We start from the raw sequence: 18387 nt of genomic DNA on the forward strand, positions 1-18387 counted from the left end.
ACTTATCTATGATGAATGTGTGAAGCATTCTAGAATAAATGATTGATATTGGCTGCATTGTGTTTGTAAAGGGTCTAATTTATTGGACCGTTAGGTATTAGTTACTTGGAAAATCGACCACGTTATTAATAATATGTAATAATTTGCAACAAAAGATTACAAGAAAGAAATACGCATCGTTGTAAAAATAACGGAATTTGATGCGACTGTCATAAAAGTGACAGGTTTAGCGCTATAAACCAGGTTCAATCCACCATTTTCTACATTTGAAAATTGATGTACCAAGTCAGGAATATGACAGTTGTTGTCCATTCGTTTGATGTGTTTTATCCTTTGATTTTGCCATTTCATTAGGGACTTTTCGTTTTGAATTTTCTTCGGAGTTCAGTATTTTTGTGATTTTACTTCTTTTTTTTCATAACAAAAAGTTAGATATGTTATCGTTAACGCCAAGGATAACATTCGAAAATCATGGCCCAGGATATGTGTATGTATCTACAACAATCTATAGGTTCAATGAATTATTTCTTAAAAATCAATTCAATATTTAGGTTAGCGCCTAACTTGGGGAGGCAACTGATCGCGGTCCGATTTAGTTTTTTTTATATTCCCTCAGGTTAATTTTTTGTGATATTATTTGTATTGTAAAAGAATCAGAAAATTCAAACATGGGTTAACTTCTGTTTGCTATGACACCTATAACTACTAATACATTACAGGCAATGGCTTTGTAACAATATGATTCAAAACTTCCTCTTCTACTAGACTAACTCTCCATCCAAGTATGGATGACCACTATATGGGTTATGTTATATAAAGTATTGCAAACATATGTCATGCATCGTTTTATATTTTTCTTTTGAACGTCACATTGAATTAAATAAGGAATACTGTCTGAAATGACATGATTTACATTGTCATAAATACACGTACAGGGAACATCGAATGAATGTTATTTATACCTTGGCTAGATATAAGGTAAAACACAGAGCAAAAAAATCGAGTCAGCATTTTGATTACTGCAATAAATAAATGAATGAGACATTTACAAAAGAAACCTCATACGAGTAAATACACAAACTGTAAAAAATATAAAGTATACATCCCTTGTGCAATCTATCTAAATGTCAATTTGTCCATATAATATTTTCATGATGCACCAAATGCTCCTTGTGAGGACACAAAGTTTTCAAATGATAATATGATGGTTCTTTGGATTGACGTAACAAATGATGTAAAACTATGAACACATTTATCATGAACATCATTTATTAGTGATTGAGTCTTATGTATGCATTATATTGTATTGCTAAAAGCACACAATTGGATGAATTACGATCATTCTATTCTGAATAAGATTTAGTTTTCTTGAATAAAAGCTGGAATAGTTTGGAAAAATGACAAATACTAGGTTAGCCTTTTCAAATTATTTGCCAAGACCTTTCAGGATCGTGTGGTCGTTTTAATATGAATAAATTGGTAACTGCCAAAATGTCATGAAAAAGATACAGATTATCTCTTCTCAAAGATATACTAGTACATATAAAACATATGCACAATATGCATTTCATAGACTGACAAAATATTTTGTTAATTTTGGTAAAATTAATTCAACTCGTTAAACCAGGTATACATATTGAAGCGTAGTTAATTGGAATTGAAAATGTGTTCCCAAATTCCATGCTTCTTCAGTGAAAGTGGATACATTCGATCGTAAATATACGAAATAGAAGAAAAAAATATTTGGTTGAATGATGTATAATCATTTGCTCAACATTTCATTGCTAACATTTAGCGTTTACTTGACGGGAACAAATTCCATGGAAAATGAAGGAATTTTGAAATAAGGACAGAATTTTTTCTTGAAACGGGAAATTCACGGAACCTTCCAAATATTGCTTCAAGTGCACATTAACATACAGAGGTTGAGCCACTGTTATTGAACAATTAATCCATTGCATCGACAGTATGGGGCTGTGTAATTAAACATCGCGCACACAAAAACTCACACCAAACATGAGCAATAGTTTATTGATGAAACGGGGAAGTTTAGGTGACAATATTGTTATTTCCCAGTGAATACTTAGAGTTAATGAACTTTTGTATAATACTATACGTGCAAAATATTCACAGAATATAAGTTTGTTCTACAACTTTCACTTTTGTAATCGATTTGCAATAAATCTTGCACCTGTCACAAACACAAAACAGACAAAAGAATAAGTATTTTAAACAAGGTTTAATCCACCATTTTCTACAAACGAAAATATCTGTACCAAGTCAGAACTATGACAGTTGTTTTCCATTTGTTTGATACGCTTGAGCTTTTGATTTTGCTATTTAATTAAAGACTTTCCGTTTGGAATTTTCCTTGAGGTTCAGTTTTTTTGGTTTTTCTACTTTTTACTAATGAAACTTTATTAAAATAAGTAAACTTTATGACATTTTGTGTATTCAGTTACATGTTTATTTACTTTTGGCGAATGCAAATTGCATCACAAATCAAACATATCATGCGGTTTTTTTTTATGTAGAATAATCATGAATGCTTTTGTGGACACAAAATGAAAACATTAATAAATCCCAGAGCACCAGAAAATGAATGCAGCCTGGCATGTTGGGGAGATTACACCCAAATATGTGGTGGAAGTTGCAGAATATCAGTATACTATGTACATGTATGAAGGTATGGCTCAGAATATAATTAGTTACTTGTGTGGTCTAAAATGATTTGAAATATAGTAGAAGGCCTTAAATTTCAGCACATATACATGTAGAAATGAACGCTGAACGCAGAAGAACAGCCAAAACTATATTCAACAAAATTATTAAAAACCAAATGAACGACATGTACTGCTTCTTTATTCTCTAGTAATGATCTTGTTACATATTGTTTATGTCCCAGCCATTATTACATATTAAAGATATATCTCTCTTTTGGAGGTATTTACTAATGAATAAACAATATGTCGTTAATCCCTAGTGTCTTCTATGTTCCGATTTAGGCAGCAATGTAATTAGTAGAATATGTAAATATGTGAAAACTTGTGAAAATGATAAGATACCACACCTAAGTAAACGACTGATAATGCCAGATTCAAATTACTAACGCCTGGTATAAAAATATTGACAAATATGATGCCTACCTCTGTTTTTAAGAGCGTAGAGCATGGAATGAAAGAATTATTTCTAAAAAACAAAACTTAATTATCGTATTCTTATCATAAGCTTCTAGCTATAGCGCTTTCAGTAGTCTTAATATATTTCATTCATACCATATAGCAATTTATATATTTCATGCCTATTTACATACTGTTTATCTATTATTTTTATTGTAGGACACGGTAAAGATACGTACTAACCAATGAATGTGGAATCTATGTGGAAAACGTATTCTCTCTTTGTTTTTAAACTAAATTTAAGAAACGTTTTGTGGGAGTAAGTGAGCATATTTCACTGTATAAACCATAGTTATACTGATGAAAAATGTTAAAATACTACAAACCCTTTAATGGACTTGGTCATTTTCAAAAGTGCGACAGTAACTAAAAGATGACCTAAAGCTACTTATAGATAATGAATCACATTGCTAAACTTTACACTTTCATGAATATCGCGTATTTCTAAGCCAACCTTCTTTAAAAATGTAATGTAACATTCATGATGACACGAGCTTCCACATTATCGTGCACATGTAAATAATAGAAAACTTCATAGCAATCGTGTTTTCGTGATCCTAACAAAAATTGTAAATATAAGTATTGAGTGCTTCTTTAAGCAATTTTATATTCCCCTTTAAAAGTGTCCTGTACCAAGTCAGGAAGATGGCCATTGTTATATTATTGTTCGTTTCTGTGTGTGTTGCATTTTAACGTTGAGTCGTTTGTGTTTTCTCTTATTTTTGAGATATTGAGATCAGACGTGGCACTATCCCTAATTCATGTATTTGGTTTTCATGTTATATTTGTTATTCTCGTGGTGTTTTGTCTGATGCTTGGTCCGTTTCTGTGTGTGTTACGTTTCGGTGTTATGTTGTTGTTCTCCTCTTATATTTAATGCGTTTCCCTCGGTTTTAGTTTGTTACCCCGATTTTGTTTTTTGTCCCTGGATTTATGAGTTTTGAACAGCGGTATACTACTGTTGCCTTTATTTATAATGTTGTAAAAGCGTTGACCGTGCGTACATTTTTAGAATAAAGCGTTCTGCGCCTCACACAAAGTGTACTTCGGTCAACGCTTGTAAACCCTAATGAATTTACAAAAGGAAGCATTTAGTTTTTTAAAATTATTGTTTGCATTATTTGGGATCACACGATTTGCTGTTGGTTTCCAGCAAAGTGTGAGAATTTTTCTCCATAATCTGATAGCTGTAACTATTGGGTTATGTTTGCATTTTCCATAGTAATACAAATTGATATTACATATCATTTTGTGGATAAGTACAATGTGACATATATCCACATAAAATTATATCATCAGACAGTTTATGACAAAACACTGAGGACAAGAACACTTATGATGTTATAACTTGTGTCTAATCCATTCTGCGTTTTTTTGCAAATAAAATAAGCTTAAACTAGACAATTGCAAATACGCTGAAACAACGAGTTTCATTTTAATAAGGGAATAATACAATGTTGGGATTGTTTTAAATGATAGAATAATGTGTATATTGTAATTTTCGTCTCGGCATAAACAGTTACTTTGGTTTAATTTTTTGTATGTAAGTTTATCTACGGGGTACTTCTCAATTGAGTGTTACGGTAATTCTTTAAAAAATGAAAAAAAATGTTTTCTTTAATTTCCGGCTCTTTTGTTTGTTTTTATAACGATTAAGATTATGACACAATGTTGACTGCTGTATTCCTACTTTTCACATTTTTAGCTACTATGTTTGTTTTGGTCACGCATTGTTTCTATTTACAAGACTGTTAGGTAGATACATTTTGCTGGCTTTAAAAACCAATTATTATCCACCATTTTCTACATAAGGAAATGCCTGTACTAAATCAGGAATATGAGAGTTGTTTTCCATTCGTTTGATGTGATTGGACTTTTGGATTTGCCATTTCATAAAGGACTTTCCAATTTGACTTTTCCTTCGAGTTTTGTATTTTGATATTTTACTTTTTCGTACAAATTGTTTTGCGCACATGTCATAAATGATATTAGAAATGCTGTTTGCGAACTCAACTGTAGAGTTGGTATGCTTTTCAGTAGTTTAACTCATTTTCATCTAAAATGCAAAAAAATAGAATTCCAAAACAGTATATAATGTATGATTTTCAAAAAGATGAAAATTAATTACAACATACCAATTTCACAATTTCAATTAATAAGCTCTACTTGTTAAACTAATCGTCAATCAGCTACATTATTTATAGTTGACATTATTTAATTCACAAATGATTTGGTATATAATCAGTAATTTATATTGATTTTTTTAAGATTTATTAAAGAGTGTGTTTTGATCACATATTGTTTTTTTCCTTTTGTCTAATTTTCTGTAAACGTTTTTTGTTTTTATTTTATTGTTGATTTTTTTTTCTTTTAATTTTACATGTTTTAGTCCTATTTCGTAATAAAGCTTTTCTACTGTTATTATACATTCTTGGCTTTCAAATATTCGGCTTTGAACGTTCCTGATGCAGAAAAATCCAGAAAAGAGATTGGGGCGCATCAATGTAATACGTGTTTGTTTCATATTTTACAGCTACCTCTGCTGGTGGATTATCAGTGCCCGAGGGTGTCATCAATTTAGTATTGACTGTCCCTTTTGTATCTTTCGTCCCTCTTTTAGTAGTCAGAGCATCGGTACTGACACGATTTTTAATGATAAGTTTAACTCTTCAACTCTTTCGGACCTAATGCATCCTTGACCTTGGAATATTTGACCTTGGAATATTTGGTTATGAGTGTTCATGATGAAAGTAAATCCAGACAGAAAAGCATGAAATTCAAAACGTGTCGTTATTGTATAGTTTATAAAATATCTAATATAGTTTGTGTTATATCTTATATACTGTATAGTTTATGAGATATCTTATATAGTTTATGAGATATCTTATATAGTTATGAGATATCTTATAATAGTTATAAGATATTTTATATAGTTTATGAGATGTCTTATATCGTTTATGAGATATCCTTTAAACTTTAAACTTTATGTTGTGTTATATCTTAAGATATCTTTATCTTGATCAAAACATATTATACAAGATATATTATATATTATTACTTGATGTTCTGTAGTTGTCGTTTGATTATGTGGTTCATAAGTGTTTCTAGTTTCTCGTTTTAATAAAGATCATACCGTTTTCACGTTTGAATGGTTTTACATTAGTAATATTCTTATATCTATGTATATACATAAGGTATGTCAGATATTAAGACTTTCTATTCAGTTTTATTGTCATTGTTACCAGCAAAGTTATACGAAAGACCCAGTACTCAATGAAGAATCTTTGCCCTTTAGTGTTCACAAACACTTTGATAGATTTCATTAATTTCTCCTTTTAAAATAAATCTGTCTCCTGCTCAGTATCCGGCTCCTCGCATCTTTATAATATACATGAATTTCTGTGTATGCTATGTTCCTGAGATATTGATCTGAGTGTGGCTAAGTTGTGTTCTTTTTAAGTACCAATCTCATGACATAATTGTTAATATGGTAAGCTAAAATAGTCGGTTTATAATTGTTGGAATATTTCTTAAACTCAGAAAAAAGTTTAAGATAACAGTAAAAGTAGGTTTATAGAAGTAGGCCATTAGTTTGTTACAGTTTCCGTTCGTACTATAGTAAATTGAAATTGTAAAGAAATGCAGCCTATAATTCATAGTCTCATTCCTTGCTATTTTAAATTCTACAATTTTGACGGTTATTACCAATGTTATTTCAACTGATCGGGCGGAACCTACGTTTAAATTTGCATAAGGACAGTCTATTTGAAAATGTGTGCGATAAAGATGATTGCCGTTATAATTATAATTGATTTCTAATCACCTATCAGTGTCACCTAACTGATGGCAAATGCTACGGGACGAATAACTGGTCACTTCATTTATGAGTTTATCCCGAAACACCTGCCTATAGATGGACTGGTCTTAAATAAGCAAACCAGTTAAACTCCGTCCAGTCATGTGAAATAAATCAAGTAATACTTTAATCAAATAAGATGGCAGTCATTTCATGTCAAAACTATACCATATTCTCACTTGTGCTGAATATTCAACATTGTATATAATAGCGCACTGGTTACCATAATTTTTGGAGTACAACAACAAGTACTTCTGATCTGAACAACAGGGCAAAAATATCTTCCTGCTATAATTTCAAATATGTAATTTGTTTTAAAATTAAAAACAACAACAATCTTTCAACAAAGTGTCTACAGTGATTCCAAGTTCTTAATGTTCTTAAACTTTAATTTGATACAAAAAATACCCAAATAATTTACCTTTGACAAAGTAACAGATTTACGTAGAGACAATAATGTACCTCTTTTTTGTGTTCTGTCTGCACAAGCCCGACTTTTTGTGTGTTCATAAATAGAACTGTACGATAAAGACATTTTTAACCTTAAAGTAAGCTACTCTTCTGAAATAAAAAAGTATTAAGTGGCTTGCTAGTGACTAAATGATAAAATAATAGTGACCTTGGTGTCTTAGAAATACTGGTAATTAAGTGTTATATATATTAATTGTTATGTAATAATGAACTTCTTTATATTGGTTTGTAAGATGAAATACTGATAATACTAGCATTGTGAGTTTTTATAAGGTGAATGTTCACGTGTCTAGTTTTAACATATTTTATATGCTTAAGCACAAATTGTAAATACAGGCAACAGTAGTACATGTATACCGCTGTTCGAAATTCATCAATCGATTGAGATAAAAAAAAAAAAAAAAAAAAATCCGGGTTACAAACTAAAACTGAGGGAAACACATCAAAGTTAGAGGAGAACTACGACACAACAGAAACACATCATTAAAATGTAACACACACAGAAACGAACTGTAATATAACAATGGCCTTTTTCTTGACTTGGTACAGGACATTTAAAGAAAAATACAAAAAAGACTACAATACAAATAAATGGGAGAACATATAGAACAGAAAAACACAAATAATAGCTATCAGATGGTAAAAGGTTTATAATTTAATACGCCAGACGCGCGTTTCGTCTACACAAGACAAATCAGTGACGCTCAGATCAAAAAAGTTCGAACGCCAAAACAAGTACAAAGTTGAAGAGCATTTAGGCCAAAAGTTCCATTAAAGTTGTGCCTAATACGGCTAAGGTTATCTGCCTTGGATAAGAACATCCTTAGTATTTAGAATAATTCATACTTTTGCAAATAGTGAATATATAAAAATGACTATATAATAGATATACATGATAACACCGAATTGTAAAAGACACAACTGACTTGCGAGGTCTTCTCCAGCGAGCGTATTTCACAAAACAATACATAAGAGCATTAATGTTATTTGGATGGAGAGTTGTCTCATTGGCACTCACACCACATCTTCCTATATCTATGCATTCATGACGTACAATTAATTCCAATATTTGTTAAAATTGGAGGGAAAAATTAAGAGTTTACAGGCGCGAGTTTCCTCTACATAAAAATCACAAGTTGCGCTCGAATTAAAACTGATTTACGAATGATTATAAAATTTTATGATCAGTAAATCTACAAAGATGACGTATTAAGGATATTTTATGTCATCACAAAAGGGCTAACTTCCTGGTTGGTGATAACCTCCTGGATGAAATGTCCTCTTGCAATTAAACCGCCCCCTGGTTGTAAAATTCCAAAAAAAAACCAGGTCCTTGTATATAATAGAAAGGAAAAGAAGCAAACTCAACATTACGTTAAGTATGTGATATGCTATAAAGCGATTGTAATATACATGTATGAACAGACAAAAAAAATCAAAACGTAATATTTTTTCTAAAAAGTTATATACGAAATCACTATATGGTATATGACACATAACTACAAATCAAAATGTCAGATAACACTCAACTAACTAGATTTGCCTTTGTCTCCTGGTGTAGATTTAATGTTAACATCTTTTTCTGGGTCCATGAACTCTTTTCCTGAACAATCCAAACTAGTACATTCCCGAATTGCTGAATCTGGTACCTGTTAGAATCAAGAGGATTATAATAAGTACTGCTAAACAATATTATAATGATCATAGAGACGCTAGAATTAAGGAGAAACATGTGTATATGTTGTATGTCCTCAGTATTGGTAACTACTGGAGGTTTTCTACTATAGTTATATTGATGTTTTTACTGACGTACTGACTTGGAAACTCACCGCATAAAATTTAAAGAGTTTGATGTTTTTCCTTCATAGAGGGTTGCTGCTCACAAGGAAGATATTAAACCAAGAGTTCCAAGTTGCGAAATTGAACTCATTCCTTCATTAGATTACACACGTCATCATGTGTTGATTGACTGCTATGTAATATCCGTTTCACAGATGATAGCCTTGTTGCTCAGCCTTTAGTTTTATTTGTTGTGTTTTGTGTACTATTGTTTGTCTATTTGTCTTTGCTTTAGCTATGGACGACAACGATAGTATACCGCTGTTCAAAATTCATAAATCGATTGAGAAAACAACAAATCCCGGTTACAAACTAAAACTGAGGGAAACCCATCAAATGTAAGGGGAGAACTACGACACAACAGAAACACAACATTAAAATGTAACACAAACAGAAAAGAACTATAAAATAACAAGGGCCATTTTCCTGACTTGGTACAGAACATTTTAAGAAAAATATGGTGGGTTGAACCTGGTTTTGTGGCATGTCAAACCTCCCGCTTTTATGGCAATGTTAAATAAAACATTAAAATGACAACATTAAATGCCAGGACTACAATACAAATAAATGGAAGAACATTTAGGACAGAGAAACATACGAATAATAGCTAACAAAATGTAAAATGAATCATTTGTTCTTCTGTGTAACTTTATCATCTTTACCTTTCTCAGTGGTGTATAACTTGGTAGACAGTGAGGTGTTACTGTGTCATTACTGGCTTTGCAGTAACATGAAAGTAATGTCCAACGTCGGAGATCACTGTTGTTAGCATTACTGGCATGTAATAAATTAGAGTGGAAAAATAAAGCATCACCTAAAAGGACAGATTTATTTTGCTTATTTAGACATAAAGCTTACCATTCACTTGTCTATAAAAACACCATTTTCTTAAGATGTAGGATATTAGGCAGCTCAATATTTCAAATAAAAAAGAAGATTATATTTTCTAATTTGAAAATGAAGCTAACAATTAAATTGTCTTTGCCAATCACATTTTTTTCTAATATGATATAAACTCAAAGTTTCCAATTTGTCTTATCCTTCTAAATGAATAACATTTTTTTAATGCACTATTTCAACTTTAAGAATTTTTTATTTTAAATAAGTCATCGAAAAAATACCACTGAACACACTTTATGTCTAACAATGATGTTGAATGATTATTATAATAATATTATTTTCACGGCTAACAAGATATTTAAAATGCTAACCTGGATTCATTTCAACATGCTCAAGAGGAAATTTCTTTTTAATAAGCTCCACTCTCTCTATATCAGCACCAGTTTGACCTCCTACTTTTTTGTGTTCAATTCTACCGCATTTGTGTGATCCTCTTATAATCTGAACATAGATAACAGTTTTGGCAATTTTTAGTATGGAAATTTAAGTAAGAAAAAAACAGATATTTTTTTGTCTTGTGAAGCCTTTAATCCGGAATGCATGGTGATATTAAAGATACATAAAAGTTCCAATTCAAATGTTATCCTGTGATATGTTACAAAAAGACTTTACAGGACTTACTTCTAGACAGCCATTTTCTTTAATACATTTATCTACTGCTATAAACACAGTCATCATATCAGGAGTCAGAAATCCATTATGATACCAGTATCTGCAGTAAAAACATTAGACAATCAGTAATAAACCAGGACGGTTATGTGTGTTTGTGTGTTCTTCTCACATTTTTGTACAACTATTATTTGTTTATGTGTTACCATTGCTAAAACAAACACTATTGAAGAAAATAACATTACACTAATTTGGCAAAAAGATATCTCAATAATGGTTACAATAAAATAAAAAACTCAGCGTCAAATATAGACAGAACATTGAACAGGAAAAATAAATACCCAATTAAACCAGCAGTTATATTAGCTAAGGAAAGGTAAGTATATCCCAATTTATTTCTTGTTGTTTAAGTCAAAAGTCTTGTTATATAAAATAAAAAGAAAATACCAAAGGGGCATTCAACCTCTTTTGTCGAAAATAAACTGACAATTCAATGGCAAAAAAAAAATGATGAAAAAGACAAACTGTTAGTCAGAGACGTGGTATAATTTGTTCTGAAAAGAAGAAAAAACTTTTCACCAATGATTTAATGACGTTTAAATTAGTTTGTTTTTGAAAAAATATGTAAAACGAAAGTATGGAAGATTTAAAATACTCCAGTTGTGATATTACCCATAGTCCTGATGCCAGATAAAACTTCCGCCAGTGAGAGGTTCTTTCATCATCAATTTAGTATGATAGTGGTATACTTCGCCACCTAAAAGCTAAAAAAAAAGAGATATGTTGTTACTTCTATCAATTAAATCAACGAGTATTTAAAGTAGATACTTTGACCATCAAATAAATGAGTATCTAGAATATTTTGATTGAGTCGAAGTCTTATTTTCCAAATTCCAAAAACAACCAATGCCATATTAGAATATTTTTCTCTCCATTTTATAATGTTTACTACAATAGAAAACACAATTAAATATTATTATGCGTTACTAAAACAAGTGTCGTGTGCACATACATCATCTTATTCATGTGAAAACCACATTTTAGTTATCTTACGAAATTCCCCACTGGTAAATCTCCATATTGCGTCTTACCATATCCACGATGTGTAAATAAATTAATAATGCTTTTTGCCCCTATTACCCACACGAATATGTTTCAAACTTATTATTTAATTTTCAAAAATGCTAACCAAATTTCTATACATATTTATAAACCAAACATTAAAACATATGTTACCTTTTCACATGTAGAGACTACTTTTTCACATCGCCCTAACATTCCCGTGACATCATTACCGGGGTGTTTCCATATAACAAGTTTGCTTGCTTTTCCGTTTTCATCGGCTACCTGTTGATATGATAACAACATTGTTTTCAATGTTTGTGTTTTACTTAATTTGTTGTGTGTCAAATAATGCTTAGTAGGACAAAAACTCTAGTAACAGATTTTGATCTTTAACAGTAATTTTGATCTGACTTATTAAGTCATTTACAGTCCTTCAGTCAATTTTCATATTTGTTCACTGTAGTTTATTCAGTCCTGTTAAGACAATTCGCTTGCTGCCAATTAGGATCTGGTAATCCTATGCTAAGAATGTTTGGTAGTTGTTATTTACTGTACACATTCAAGGACCTGCTGAACTGTACTGAATTTTTCGTACAGTTTTGATTTTACCGTCGAAAAGTCTGAAATTTTATCGTAATCTGAACTTTTTCATCTTATATAAATGTTGTTACGATCAAAATGTTCATTGAAGACACGTTATGTTTCCCCATCGCACCAACTATATTGGTTTCCTAATTCGTCAGAAAAATTCAGATTCATTGTTTATTTTGTCATAGCGTTTGTCAAAAGTGGATGGTCCAAAATATAACATTTTGTGAGTTTGATTGTCGATGAAAAAAAAATGTATCTAGTAGTTAGAAAACGATCTAGAGCCAAAGACAATGCAGCGTACACTACTTTCTAAAGATTATTTTTAAATGATAGGAGCTCAACATTATTTGTAAGGACTTTTATGATGACTGAAATTTCTACATTATACAGCCACCTAAAACTGCATTGATTGTTCGCAGCTGGTTAATCCTAGACAAAATTCCAGTGGTCGAATATTTATATCGCATTGGTCTTACAACATAAAAACAAAACACAGAGAAGGTTACCTTTAATAATTGAAAAAAAAACCATCAAATGCAAAAAGAAAATGGATCACAGAAGATGTTTGGTTTATGTCAACCAGATAACATTAAAAAAATTTCATATAGTAATGTAGCATATAATCGATCACGGAATTTTGATACTTTAACATAAAGTTTAATTTTTTCACATTGCATGTGTAATGAAAAGTATAGAGTTCAAATTTTAGTCGAATTTTCAGCATTCAGTTCAGGTTAGGAATTTAGGATATGTTTTTTAGAGAAGTAATTCGCCGTTGAAAAATACAAATTATAATCTATTTTACCATATAGATTTTGAAAATAAATAATGCTGCATGTCAAAAATAAAGCAGTACAGATTCTGTTGTGAAGAATAATTTAAAAGATTATTTTTTTTATCTAAACAGTATAAAAGTAGATCTAGAATTACAATTGAAGTAAAACAATATCAATTATATACCCCGAATGCATTTTTCTGAAGATCTTCGCTGGTTTCTAAAGATTGTCTTATTTTGCTGACCTCTTCTTCGTCTAAAAGATTCCTGGTTTATATAATAGCAAATATTAGTACCATTTTTACAAAACCGTATTGAGAGTTTTTTTAATGTAAGTTATTGTTTTGATTTATGTTGCTCCTTATTGTTGTTCGAAGTCTTATTTCTCTCTTTTTTCATGTTAGTCAGTTGGTCGAGTATTGTTTATCGGTTATCATCTTACAAACCCACCTAGACTTGCTACAATTCCCTTTCTATTATTTCTCTCATATAATTTATATGCTTACTGATAAGTGCCAGTCTACTGATTGACTTTCCTCCTGCAGATGTCAGTATAATTGTATTCTCCTAGTTATAGCAGTAAAATTATTAAAGGGGCAAAATTGAAAAAAAAAAAAAGAAAAAACATAATTAGGAAGGGACATGTAGCAAGTCTAAAACCCACCCAGCACACTTCAAAACATAAAAACACAACAAAACAAAACAAATAGTCTTAAAAGTCCAAGACGATCAAACAGATACTATATACACTGCAGTATCTGCAAGATATTATTCATCTTGGTGCATGACGAGTTCATCATATTTCTGTTGTTTTGGTTTGACTAATTTCCTTTTATATTTAATTTATATTTAATTAAGTGTCATATGACTGTGATTTCATGGGTAAATCTGATATTATGCGTATTAACTTGTCCTTAGAATTTGTATTTCAAAGTGTGTTAAGATACCATCGGACAATCTGATCCCGATTAGGAATTCTTGAACGACGTCTTTTCTTAAGAATATATGAAATATAGTCACCTTATCATGATATATCCAGATTCCAAGAAGTCTTTCTTCATTTCTTCGACAAAAACAAAGCCACTAGGGGAACAGCTATATTCTGTCATGAAATATAAAGTGAATGTTCGTGCAGTAATTGTATAGAAAGACCTAACGACAGCGGATTTGTTCATTATGTCGTAACTACATATGTATTCTGTAACATATATATCACGTAGTGGGCATTAAAGTTATATGAAACCTCAAATTAATTATTTTTTTTTAAATGCATATGTTTTTTTAAATAAATGGATAGTTTTCATTGTAAAACTTATGTACATATACTTTTTTCTGAAGAAATTTCTTTAATGTGTTCATATTTAGATGAATTTTACTTTACTTGAATTGCTTCCTGGAATGAAGCAATTCGCCGATATATTTTCCGTATGCAAAGTGACCTCAGCGTCACCCACTCGTAAAAATCCGGTGATCGCAATACGCATGGATCTGTCCTTAAAATAAACTAAATCTGATTGTACATGTTAAACACGTGCTCAATATCCACGTTTAATTGTTGATTGTTTCCTATAAGGTGTCAATCGGTAAACTTCGGCTTCTAAACACGACATTTAAGTAGCTGTCATATTTTCACTTCATAACAGACAGAGAGAAAAAAATTGACGATTAAACGATATGGTTGCGCAAAAAATGATAAAATCGTGCAAAGAAGACTAAGTTTATGATATATACATGCATTGGTTCCAAGAATTGGATAAACATTATTTTTACCGGTAACTCGTTTCCTGTTGACTGCTGTACCCCAATTTTGGACATTTTTACCTATTGTGTCTGTTTGTTTTGTTCACGCATCGTTGACAATGTAATGGAATTTGATGCGACTGTCATACAAGTGAGAGGTTTAGCTAGCTATAAAACCAGGTTCAATCCACCATTTTCTACATAAGAAAATGCCTGTACTAAGTAAGGAATATGACAGTTGTTATCCATTCGTTTGATGTGTTTGAACTTTTGAATTTGCCATTTGATTAGGGACTTTCCTTTTTTGAATTTTCCTCGGAGTTCAGTATTTTTGTGTTTTTACTTTTTTCTTATGACTTTTAATAAGAGGATTTGTAAAAGGACAACTTACCGCCATTTTTCTTATATTGTTAAGAGTGTGATTTATTAATACACTCTTGATTCATATCAGACTATTCTTAGCTTTTCAAAATTTTCTTTCAGTGTTGATGGCTGCATTTTAGCACGTTTTAAAATAGTTACTGTCAAGTACTAGTATGTAATCTTAACACTGAAACAACTTTCTTGCATAGAAAATGAAAGAAGCATTATGTTTACATTTCGTATTTGTTTAAATGATTCAAATTGATTGTCTCTGGAAATTTTAAGTTTACCATTTCAAATAGATTCGTTTCTGTTATGGTAAATGAAAGGAGCATTTGGTTTTAGTTAATGAGATACGATACAGTTAATACAGAAATAATTTGGGCTACTTTTAAAGAGGGAACTTTTGTAAAGAGAGTTCACACTGGAGATGAGGAATTAATTATTATATTTAGTATTGAACTTTGATACTTACAAAATAAATTTGTATTCAAGGAGGTAGACCTAGGTTAAGGGAAATAACTCTTAAAGTCATCAGTACGTTTGTGTCAACCATTTTCAAAAACATATTCTAAGCTTCTAGGTTACATAGATTATTTTTAATCTGTTTCAGGTAAATGCTTAAAAAACATTGATGAACTTGACTTTTACAAACGCTTAACTGATTTAAAGAGTTGTCTCCCTGAACCAAGGTCTACCCCCTTAAGTAGAGGTTTTTGGTTTAGTGTCTTCGAGAGACCAATCAAGATCAAACAAGACATTAGTGTTATATAACAATTTATCTTACCACAAGAAGTCATAGTTGTAGCTGTCGTTGCGTGGTCTGTTGTAAATTGATGCACAATTGTACAACAAAATATATAAAAATCTATGTAAGGAAATTTCTCAATGAATAACAAAATAATCCTTTAACGAGGTTTATGAACTGTGTAAATATATCGTATATAACATTGTAGATACCGATTATCATCTGTGTTATCTGTTTAGAGGGTCAACACTGTCCAAACCGGAAATAAGATTTAATGGCAAAGTAAGTCATGGCGTGCGTTACTTATAATTATGTTCGATAGATTTGACACAAGCATATGACGATTTTAGTTTTCGTATTACAATTTCAGAGTACATACAATATAAGTATATCTCCTCTTGCAATAGTATAAAATGTATAGCTATTCTACCCTTTACACTAGGGTTTCTCATTTTAAACTTAAAGGCAGATTAATTGAAAGAAATGGAATTAAAAAGCAAAAGCTGATACAAATATCTGGTTTTAGAATAGAATAAATCATATCTTGCAAAAAGCTCTGATTAAAAAAGTATATTATCCAAAACTTAAATCTGACATTTTGAATTTTGTAATTTTTTTTATCGACATATATTATTTACGTTTCGAGAACATGTTTTTCAGCTGAAATCCGTATAACTATAAGAACCAATTGTTCCTCTTCTTGATGACTTGGTCCTTTATTTACAGGAGACACACTTAACACAAGAACTTCTAGGTACGAATAAAAATTCACTGAGGGCTATCAAATTGTGTCCTCTAACTAAATAATTCAAAGTTTTGTGACTGTTGAACGCATCTATTTCATTTAACTTGAAATAAAGGATATCACAAACAAAGTTGAGTCCATATCATAGCTTTACTTACATCTAGAAATTGACAATGATGATCGGTTGAGAACAAAACTTTACGACAAGGTGATTTCAGTATTCAAGTTGTGAACTTTACATTTTTAAATAGCAACATTACAGCAGCGCCTATATGTATATATAATTGATTTTCCAAAAACAGAGTTACTTCTAACAAGGAACCTATTCAACTAAAGGTTTCGAAAGGTAAATGGACGCCATCATAAGTTGGTTGACAATTAAAATAATACCTGTTTCACAGATGACATTTATTTAAGATCATACAGTTGTTTATAATTGCTTACATCCACTTCATATAAACTTTAGTGAATACTCGATTTGGCAATAATATCAGATCGTCAAAGTTTTATATTGACTTTGTCCATCGTAGATATAACTTTATCTTCATTTTCCCAAATGTGACCTAGTTCCAAATGTAGAGTTTAATTGGGTTCGTTGTGATCCATCTACATGTTTCTATATAGATATAGGAAGATGTGGTGTGAGTGCCAATGAGACAACTCTCCATACAAATAACAATTTAAAAAGTAAACCATTATAGGTTAAAGTACGGCCTTCAACACGGAGCCTTAGCTCACACCTAACAACAAGCTATAAAGGGCCCCAAAATTACTAGTGTAAAACCATTCAAACGGGAAAACCAACGGTCTAATCTATATAAACAAAACGAGAAACGAGAAACACGTATATATTACATAAACAAACGACAACTACTGTACATCAGATTCCTGACTTAGGACAGGTGCAAATTTTGAAGACTTTCGATTTTTAATTTTCGTTTTTTCTTTGCTTCGGTTATGATTTATGTTTGTTTCTTTAGTATCTTTCGTTCAAATATTGTATTGATACTAAAAAGCCTGTCGCCTTTTGAAATGGTATACTATACAACAAAACAGAGAATATCATGTTGATGAAATTCATATTGTGGTGTTCAAACATTTTTTGGAACAAACTCTTCAAAAATCTTAATTTAAGACATTGAACTGTTTTTTTTACATTTTCTTTTCTACTTAACTATTAAACTCATTACTATTAAGCTGTTGACCGAGTATGAAATCTTTGTGATCATTAGCACATACTTACAACTTCTCGTCCAATCAAATTGCTTGAATTCGCCTTCTAATTTTCATAGTACATACTTTTTCCGTGTACTAAGTAACTACCCATGAATGACCACAAGGGTAAGATTTCATTGTATTGTAATCAAGATATTAGAACAAAAATTGCTACTGGCTATTTTGAAATAAATGATGTGTTCCAAATTTAACTAAATAGTTTGTAATTAGTTTTCAAACAGATTTTTAACATCCTACTAATCAATCTTTTGATCTAAATTTTGTTTTGAC

General features: G+C 30.9%; 1 protein-coding gene across 1 annotated transcript; it reads right to left on the reverse strand.

Moving 5' to 3' along the window:
- Positions 1–8881: 8881 nt before the first annotated feature.
- LOC139511510 (L-proline trans-4-hydroxylase-like) lies at positions 8882–16322 on the reverse strand. The gene is made up of 9 exons (XM_071298304.1): positions 16176–16322; positions 14306–14387; positions 13471–13552; positions 12091–12201; positions 11527–11618; positions 10867–10957; positions 10557–10686; positions 10008–10159; positions 8882–9155 (listed from the first exon to the last, which is right to left on the reverse strand). The coding sequence occupies exons 1-9, from the start codon at positions 16186–16188 to the stop codon at positions 9036–9038; spliced, it is 873 nt and encodes a 290-aa protein (XP_071154405.1). The 5' UTR covers positions 16189–16322; the 3' UTR covers positions 8882–9035.
- Positions 16323–18387: the final 2065 nt, after the last annotated feature.

The sequence above is a fragment of the Mytilus edulis genome, chromosome 2 (assembly GCF_963676685.1).
Source record: "Mytilus edulis chromosome 2, xbMytEdul2.2, whole genome shotgun sequence".
NCBI lineage: Eukaryota > Metazoa > Mollusca > Bivalvia > Mytilida > Mytilidae > Mytilus > Mytilus edulis.